Raw genomic sequence first — 9,826 nt, 5'->3', positions numbered from 1 at the left:
TCCTCATCTACCTATTCTCAATCCAAGTAGCTCATTTGACTCACCTTCTACTGAGAAAAGGTTTGTATCTTGCTTGATTAACACCACACAAACAGGAAGAAATGCCAAAAGTGGGAACTGCACTGTTCTTAGCTTGGGTCAGTGAATCAGGAGGAGCTTTCCATATGGGGAGTGCCCATTCTCTTTCTTTTTCTGTACCTTTTTTGTGTGACCCTACCTGGTATTGAGAGGACTAAAACACTGTACAAACTTTTAAATTACAGATTTGGATTGTTCTGCTATCAATTTCTGTATTTCACATAATGTATCGATTATGTATTTATGTATTTCACATAATGTATCAATTAATTGATACATTAAATTAGGAACCAACTTCCCTACTACTTTCCTTGCATGCTTTGGACAATCAGCAAAATGTACTTGTAAGAAATCTGTCTTTTCTTTCTCTGAAGCACTGTATATAAGAATATCATTAATCTCCTACTACCAGGGCAGGTTTTCCTTCTCCATTTTCAATATTCTGATGACTTTCACTAGTTTCTTGGTGTTTATACATACAAGTTGATAAAGAAGAGTCTTTTTCTCAGAATAGTCACCCTTATTATCGCTTCTTTAATTTTATATGAATGGTAAAATAACTACTGAGAAATATTTTGGAGCCTCCCATGTGTCTTGAGAAATCAAATATCTCTGCATTGCTCTGAAGGATATTGCTACTATTAATATAGTCACAGTATCACCTCAATGCAGGTAAGGAAAATAATCTCTATTGACTTTGAAGGTGGCTAATGCATTTGGAACAATATATTCCATTAATACACAACCTACTTATCTGATAACAGCTAAAGATACTGTGTTTGCTGAGAAAAGACAATACTTAATCATTAAGCATCATTTAGAATATGAACTATTTTTAAAACTTGTTTGGTAATAGCAAGAACTCTACTCTCCTTCCAGCTGGTACTCCTTTAAAACAATTAATTGCAATTTTTCAGTCTCCTCTGTTTCAGATCTGAACTAGTCCTTCTCTACATTACTCTGTGCCCATCTAAAATCCCAGCTGGACTGAATGCCACACAAGCTGTGGGCAGTGATGTTTCAGCTGAGCAGCACAATCTGAGACAAGCAAGGGGCTGCCCAGTGAGGAAGCAAGTGCATGAACACAAAGCCTTGTGATCAGGATTTGGAAGATCTGGTTCAACTCCAGGCTAGACTTTGAATCTGACATTAAGAAAGACACTTCCCCTACCTGAGGCACAACCTCAGCTGGGATAAACTGCTGTAAACTCACAGCATCCATGGTGCTATGCCAGCTTTACACCAGCTGCTGAGCTAATCTCTTACCTCTGAATTCCCTCATGTCAAGTGATGGCTTTTTCTGCAGTTACTGGGGCACTGCTTGCTTTCTTTGTCCCCAGGTACATTTTTTCCTATGAAAACTGTAACCTGCTTAAGGGAAGAAATTCCTTTTCCTCTGTTTGTACAAGACACAGCACAACACTTGAGCTGATCTTGCCTGGGGCCTCTAGGCTTTATAATACTGGTTATTCTTTAATTCTAATTAAATATCCTTAGCCTTTAAGAAAGGAACAGTAGCTGTCCTTTAGTTTGTTTTATTTAATGGGCTGTAAGAAAATAAGTCTGGAGTCTCAGAAACTGGAGGACAGCAGAATGTAGGATTGGTGTAGATGACTGCATTTTTGTTTGCCCCTGTATACTGACAAAATATACCCCTCCAAGGAGTATTAAAAAGCTTCAAGAATAACTATACTGGATGCTCAAGCACACTTTAAGGCAGACAGCTTCAAAACTCAGTTCAGCAAAGGGGGAACCAAGCCACAGCCAGGTTAAATGACTCACCCAAAATCATGTGCTGGTGGTGTGTCTAAGGAATGATGTATCCCAGTGCTCTCCATCAAGTCATCAGAGGCTTTTGTGCCACTCTGTAGGTGCCAACAACATTACCTTGGTTTAGACATAAAATATTCAGTATCCCTGCTCACTAGAATGAATGAATGAAATGATTCACCCATATTTTAGGAGATCTTGCTGTATTTCCATAAAAGGCCTTTGCTACTGAGCACAGGTGTTGTCATTGAGCTACCAGACCCACAGCCTTACCTAAAACCAGGATGAACTCCCTGCAGACGATCAGTGAATTAATGCAAAGTGTTTGAGTTCCATCTAGTGGTTACAAACTCACCAGCAGATTGTTCAGCCTGGAGGAGGCTTAGGGGAGAACTCATCACGGTCTTCAACATCCTCCTGAGGAGCAGCAGGGGATGGGTACTGATCTCCTCACTCCCAGGACAAGACTCAAGGGAATGGCTGGAACTGGGTCAGGGAGGGTCAGACTGGATATCAGGAAAAGGTTCTTCCCCCAGAGCATGAATGGGCACTGGAAAAGGCTCCCCAGGGAATGGTCACAGCCTCAAGGGTGCCAGAGCTCCAGGAGTGTTTGGACAATGCTCTCAGGGATGCACAGGGTGGGATTGTTGGGGTGAGCTGTGCAGGGCTAGGAGTTAGAATCCATGATCCTGGTAAGTCCCTTCCAATTCAGCATATTCTGTGTCTCTCAAATGGGTTGTTCCTATCCCCTGCCCTCTCCCAGGGGCCCAGAAGCAGCTGGGCAGCCAGGACATGATATGCTTTTTCCTATGGCATCATCACCTATTTGTCGTTTAATTTCTGACCAGTCTTTTAGCCTTTGCCTTTCTGAGGCATTGACACCCAGAAGCATCACAGAGGAGAAAAGCTCCAGCCTGGTACCACAGCTGTGTGAGACACCTGGCCCTGAGAGTGGGAAAGGAGAATAGGAAGATCCAAGTGCTTTGCACTGACACCATGACATGTGGTGGGTCTGATTTTAAGCAGAGAACAACCCAGAAATGTCGTGGATCTGATTTTAAGCAGAGAACAACCCAGCCCTCCCTATTGCTCCTGACATTTTATGTCTTCATTCAGCTTCCATCCCTTATGACTGGAAATTTTGTGGATTTTTTTTAAAATAATCTAAACATTTACTTTATGTTGGAGTTTTGCTTCATTTTCATTACCTTCATCAATCCTTCTCTTTACACTCTTATAATTTTCCTCTGTTATTAGCTTTCTCCACAGGCTCTAAGTCACAGTAATCTTTCTCAAAAAGCTGCAAGCAACTCCTGCTGATTTTCAGCATCCCACTACTTCACAGCAAGGAGGATTACTGGAAAGTAATCCAAGGGGCTCAAGAGACTCACTATGCTGTCTTCACTGTACTATCAACTCTTGTGAATTCAGGCTTGTGCTAACAACTGCTGCAGTTTAGGTAATGCTTGTAAAGACCACCTGGGAGAATGAGCCACTGGTAAAAATGGCTGCTGAAAAAAAATCTCCATCTTCAGTGGGAAGAGTTTTTACCCCATATCTAATTAGAAGATCTTTTGTTTGTGTCTGTTTCCTCTTGTCCTTTCCTTGTGCATATTGAGAGTCTGGATCCTTCTTTCAGGTAACCATTTGCTTTCTCCATGCTTTTCATAGTAGAACACACAGCAAGGTCTCACCTTCACCTTGTCTGTCCCAGGCTGGTCACGCTGAGCTCTTCCAGCCTTTCCTCACTTGTCACGTGCCAGAGCTTCAAACAGCTTGGTGGTCTCCCATCACTCTTGTGCCAGTATGCTGTCATCCTTCTCATCCTGGGGAGCCCAAAATTGGGCACAGAACTCCAAAGGTGGTCTCACCTGTGCCAAGCAGAGAGGAAGGATCAGTTCCCTGGGTCTGCTAGTTACATTGTCTAAATCATCCCAGGAAGCCAATGGGCTTTTTGCCACAAGCCCATTGGCTGATGGGCAATGGGTTGTCACAGACATCTTTTATGAAAAATCCTTTCCTTAGGATTTTTTCCTCCTGAGAAGCTGAGAGACCTCAGGAACAAAATGTAAACATTGATTATCTGCTGCTGTGGAATGCAACAGGTGCATCTGGGATTGGTCTCATAGAGTTGTTTTTAATTAATGGCCAATCACAGTCAGCTGGACTCTCTGTCCAAGCCACAAGCCTTTGTTATCATTCTTTCCTATTCTATTCTTAGCTAGCCTTCTGATGAAATCCTTTCTTCTATTCTTTTAGTACAGTTTTAATGTAATATATATGACAAAATAATAAATCAAGCCTTCTGAAACATGGAGTCAGATCCTCGTCTCTTCCCTCATCCTGGGACACCTGTGAACACCATCACAACTGGTTGTTCACTAGGAACCTGTGGTAATCACATATCCTCTGAACAGAGAGAGTCATAGCTGTCCCAGGATTTTCCTGGGAAGCTGTGGGAAACTTAGAGAAAAGAATTAAAATAATTATTATCTCTCTTTCTGTAACTGTACTTTATAGATATGGTTCTCCAGAGTGTGCTATTCATAGTTCACCAATAGTGTGAGAGGTTTTTACTTTGAGACCAGTCAAGTTTCACCTTAGCAAGTCACATTATAGAAGACACACTACCTTCATTAAATTGCCTTCTGATCCACCTTCTGAAGACTGGAGTCTTTCATTCCATCCCTGACTCCACAGCATCAGGAACCCCCAGGTTTTTTTCTGCAGATCTGCTGCCCAGACAGTCAGCCCCAGCCTGGATGTTTGCAAGGGATTGCTCCCTTCCAGGTTCAGGACTTACAGTCACTCATTCAAACCCCCTCACAGGGTTACTGTCAGCCCATTTACCCCCCCTGTCAGATCCCTGTGAGTAACAAGCCTAATTCTCTGCAGCACCTGCTCCTCCCAGCTCCACACAGCTTGAGAAGGGTGCACTCCCTATTTAACAGGATGGTAAATGAATTTCCAGGAGAGTTTGGTCCATAATCTTCTAAAAGACTGCAGTTAGAACTGAGGTTATACCCACATTCAGAGTGTTTCAATATTACTTCACTTGAAGTTTGCATTAAGTTTTCCCCCAGTAACTCTGCTCAGAAAGGTTGAGAAAAACATTACCCAGAGCTGAATATTTCCCTTTGCCTTTTCCTACTACCAGCAATCATGAGAATGCCATTTGCATTGAAAAAAAATTGATTTTTAGTTTAACTCTCTCAGCACAAGGTCTTCTCTGGCTGACCTGTGCTTACCTAAATGATTTTCACTCCTGACTATTACAGTGAGGTCCTTTCTGTGTGCTTGTGTCCAGCCTTGGAAATGACCCAAAGCAGCACACCTGCTAAAAACAAAAATTTGAGTGTACACAGGGAGTGTTTGGATCAAATACATAAATTATCTGGGAGGCAGGTGCCCCCAAATTGATGATGTTAAAGGAGATTTTCACCATCACCTGTATCAAACAGATTTCAGGGAGCTTTTTCTGAACAAAGCAGTGGCATGAAAAGAACAAAAATAGAATCATGAACATTTGTAATAACTTGTTATTACAATAGCTGTAAAAGGCTTTTGTAAAGACATGATCCCCACACTCTCCTCTATAAATTTGAGAGAGATGGATTTGATGAGTTGGCTGTTAGACTGGGTAAGAAAGTGGTTGGATGGTCAAATCCAGAGGGTTGTAGCCAAGGGCTCTGTGTCCCAATCGATATTAGTGGCAACTGGTGTCCTTCAGGGCAGGAAGTGTCCTTCCTTCCTTCCTTCCTTCCTTCCTTCCTTCCTTCCTTCCTTCCTTCCTTCCTTCTGAAGCCATTTATTATAATGGTTAATAGCTTCTGAAAAATAAAAGAATTAAAGACACTCAAAAATATATTAAGGGAATTGCAGCAGTTAATAAATAACCTAAAATACACTTTCAGGAAGATCTTTGATCAGATACTTAGGTAAGGCAATGTAAAAATACACTCACAATATTTGGATAGGTAATCTAAAATACACTCACAGAAGAAACTTTGGAATTAGAATATTTGAAGAAGAAGAAGTGGAAGCCAATAAGTTAAAGTGACCTGCCAACCCGTTAGGATCAAGCCAAGTATAACAGTTACTTCAGCTAAGTCATGGAAAAACATGCCAAGGATAACAGGAAGAAGACCAAATTAGGAAAAGCTTAAAATTTAACTGAGGAAGACCAAGAATTCCCAGAAGACTCCGCCTGCCTATGAATATGCATGTAATAAATGATGTAATCCTTGTTTAAAATTGTATAAAAACCCGCTTTTGCGGTGCATAATTTAGAAATCCATTTCGTGATTTCTCCGACGCGTCGTAATAAAATACCTCCTGCTTATCTGACTTAGGCTGAGTCTCTTAAGCAGTTGTTCTCGCCTTTTGGGGCAAATTCGGCATCATTTTCTGGCGACCCAGATGGGACCAGACAGGAGATCCGGGCCCTGAGGTCCTCCCGGGCCGGGTCCGGGGTCGGGATTCTCTGGGCGCCCCTGACGAATTTTTGTCAAGAAGAGACCCCCCCTGGACTGGCGCCTTGGTGGACGGAGGGTTCCCTGCATCTCCTGCTTCAATTAAGAGGTATTTTAATTGTTTATTGGTTTTATTGGTAAGGAAACGGGGGTCAGACGTGACCGCCCGAAGGGAAAGCTGGGGGACGCCCCGGTAACGAATCCCATTGGGTTGCTAGCGTTGGGTTGCCAGGGTTGTTGCTAGCATTGGTTTGCCAGGAGATTCCCGGCATTGTTTTTGTAAAGAAAAGGACAAAAGTCCTGCTGAAAGAAGTGTTTGTTTATCTTGGTATTTTTTGGTCTGTATGGGAAACTGTTTTAACATTGTGCTTGATGTTGTAATACTGTGAATTAAGGGTTAAGAACTGAAACTGCTATCTGAAGAGGTCTGTCAGCCGGTGATCTTTTGTGTCTGTTCTATGTGTTTGTTGCAAAATCTTACAAAAAAAAATATTTTGCTGCTCTCTCTATAATTTTTAGAAGAGAATAAGTTGATAGATATCCGGAAGAAAATTGTGACCTCCTGCAATTGTTACACTGTCTACGGTTGCGATTGCACGAATCTGGCTAACCGGTGTCTCACGGTCTGTAGGTGACCTCGCGTGACCAAACCCGGTAACAGTCTGTTCTGATATAGACCATAAGGTAGGAATTCCTTTATAAAGGTGCGCGTGTATGGTTGAGAGTGAATAAGATGCAGCATCGCTGCGACGCGAGAAGCCAGGACAAAAGCGACTGAAAATTGTGTGTGAAGTGTTAAACCAACACAGGGAATAACTATGGGAAGTCAACAGAGTAAGGACGTAAATATGAAAACCCCCTTAGGATGTATCCTAAAACACTGGAAGGACTTGGGAGGGATCCCGGGGGGAAACATAAGTAAAAAGACACTCCTTAAATATTGTACGCAGTGGTGGCCGTTGTACAAGTTAGATGACAATGAGAAATGGCCGCCGGAGGGAACAACTAATTATAATACTATTTTGCAATTGATGCTTTTCCTTCGCCGACTTAACAAATGGGACGAAGTGATGTATGCTGACATGTTCTTTACCCTAAGAAATAAACCGGAGTGGCAAAAAGAGTGCGGGGTAAATGTAGCACCTCAGGACCCCAAGGGATAGTGGAAAGGAGAGCGAAATAAGCCTGTGGGAATACCATCCATTCGCCCCAGGACGGGAAGGGCCTCTTCCCAGGCCAAAGGAGGAACAAGGGGATCCTAGCCCCTTAAAGGAGCTGGAATGATGGTGGAAATCTAAGTTTGGGCACAGTCCTCAGAAACTAGATAACACTTGGGAGGAGGATAGTCCATTAAAATCGGGGATGGACAAGAGGGAAAGCAGCCCGCAGGGACCAGATAGTCCACAGGGGTCGGGAAGCTACAGGGATGCTGACAACCCACCCAGATTAGAAGTTGAGAGGGAAGAAGGCAGCCCACATGGAACAGAGAGTCGAGGGGAGACACGCAGCCTCCCCGAACTAAGTCCATATGGGGATGGTAGTACACCCAGAAGTGGAGGTTTTGGGAAATCAGGTACCTGTAGAATAGAAACTAGCACACCGAGGACTGGGGATAACTCACTGGGAGGCAACGTCTCTAAGCTAAGGTATAGTGAGAAGAATGACACTGAGACATGCGAAAGGGAGGCAGAGAACAACTCACAGAAGCTGAATATAATAATTCAGATAGAGGATAAGAGAGATGGAAGGGGAACAGAAGATGAGGACAGTAGCCCGGAACAGGATAGGCGCCGGCAGATGCGGGAAGAAAGGCGACAGATGCAGAGCGAGGCGCGGCTGGACTGTGTAAACCATGCCAGGGGGGTAGTAGGAAAAGAGTTAACAGAAATAGAAGGTGAAGATGAAGAACAGGGAAAGGGAAAGAGAAAAGAGAAGAGAAAGAATAGGGAAGACATTGAGGCACAGGAAGATCCTGGGGAAGGGACTAGTCATTCGTATTATACCAGATCTGTGGCACGGAGGGAAGCAAAGCAAGAAGAGGAACGGAACCATACAATAGCTCCTCTCCGACAACTTATGCCAATGGTAGGAGAAAGGACCAGGGTAAAGGTACCGTTCTCCACAAGTGATCTGAACAATTGGAGGGATGAGGCAAGGAACTTCAGGAGGAATCCAGAGGGAGTAGCGAAGAGGTTTGAATTAATGGCAAAGAATTTAGATATTGATTGGGAAGATATAGAGGTGATGTTGTCAGAATTGACAGATACAGAAAGGGAACTCGTATTGGAAACAGGAAAACGACATGCTCAAGTATTATCAGGGAGACTAGAAGATAATTTCCCCAGCAGTAAACCAGAATGGGATCCGGGCAACGAAGAGCACTATCGACGATTGGTACAGTACAGAAAGCTGATAGCGATGGGCTTGCGTAATGCGATCCCTAAGGCTGTCAATTGGTCGATGTTATATGACATTAGGCAGGGAAAGGATGAGACCCCGTCAGAGTTTTTGGATAGACTTAGGGCAGCCATGAGACAATACACACCCCTGGACCCAGCAACGGAAGAAGGGAAACAACACCTGTTAGGATTAATGATGGGACAGAGTAACCCAGACATCAGAAAGAAATTGCAAAAGCTTGAACATCCAGAAAATAAAAACCTGGAGGCCTTGTTGAATGAGGCATGGAAGGTATATAATAATAGAGAAGTTGAGGAGAAGAAAAGGGAGGACAGGAGGATAGCTCGAGTAGTGGCTGTGGCAGTGGCAGCTCAGAAGACAGGTTGCTCGGAACCTGGAACCAGGGGTAGGGGTAGAGGCTACCCGGTGAGAGGGGGAGGAAGGTTCCAACCCCACCCAGCTAGAGTAGGGCCAGATCAATGTGCATACTGCCTACAGACGGGACACTGGAAACAGGAATGCCCCCAGTTAAAGAGAAGGTTAATGGTCACCACTACCACCACACAGCAAGAAAGTGAATGAGGGGGACCGGTGGGCCATACCCTAGCAGACCCACTGGTTAAAATGGAGCTAGGGGAAGGTAAAAAGGAATTGGACTTTTTGATTGATACGGGAGCAACCTTTTCAGTTTTAAATCAAGAATTGGTACCTAAAAGTGATGAATTTGTACAAGTTGTGGGAGCAACAGGCCAACCAGAAAAGGCTTACTTTTTGAAACCTATCAAATACAAAATTGGGAAACAAATGGGAATACACCAGTTTCTGTATTTGCCAAATTCGCCAAAACCTCTACTAGGGAGAGACTTATTAGAAAACTTGGGAGCTATAATAAAGTTCAAAAAGGACAGATTTGAATTTCAAGTAAAAGAAGAACAACTGATTACAGCCCTAAGCCTAACAATCAGTTGTGTGAAACCTAAACCTGAGAATCACAATTTTGAGCGAATCCTGAGCGAGGCATACCCATTAGTATGGGCTACTGATATACCTGGAAAATCAAAACAAGCAGCACCGATTGTTGTTGAACTTAAAGATGGGGCAAGACC

General features: G+C 43.3%; 1 protein-coding gene across 1 annotated transcript; it reads left to right on the top strand.

Moving 5' to 3' along the window:
• Positions 1–5,653: 5,653 nt before the first annotated feature.
• On the top strand, positions 5,654–9,545 carry LOC131557515 (uncharacterized). The gene is made up of 2 exons (XM_058804816.1): positions 5,654–6,429; positions 6,840–9,545. Exon 2 carries the CDS (start codon positions 7,683–7,685, stop codon positions 9,300–9,302), a length of 1,620 nt encoding a protein of 539 aa, XP_058660799.1. The 5' UTR covers positions 5,654–6,429; positions 6,840–7,682; the 3' UTR covers positions 9,303–9,545.
• Positions 9,546–9,826: the final 281 nt, after the last annotated feature.

This window comes from Ammospiza caudacuta, chromosome 5 (genome assembly GCF_027887145.1).
Source record: "Ammospiza caudacuta isolate bAmmCau1 chromosome 5, bAmmCau1.pri, whole genome shotgun sequence".
Taxonomy (NCBI): domain Eukaryota; kingdom Metazoa; phylum Chordata; class Aves; order Passeriformes; family Passerellidae; genus Ammospiza; species Ammospiza caudacuta.
This window is presented reverse-complemented; position numbering and strand designations above follow the sequence as displayed.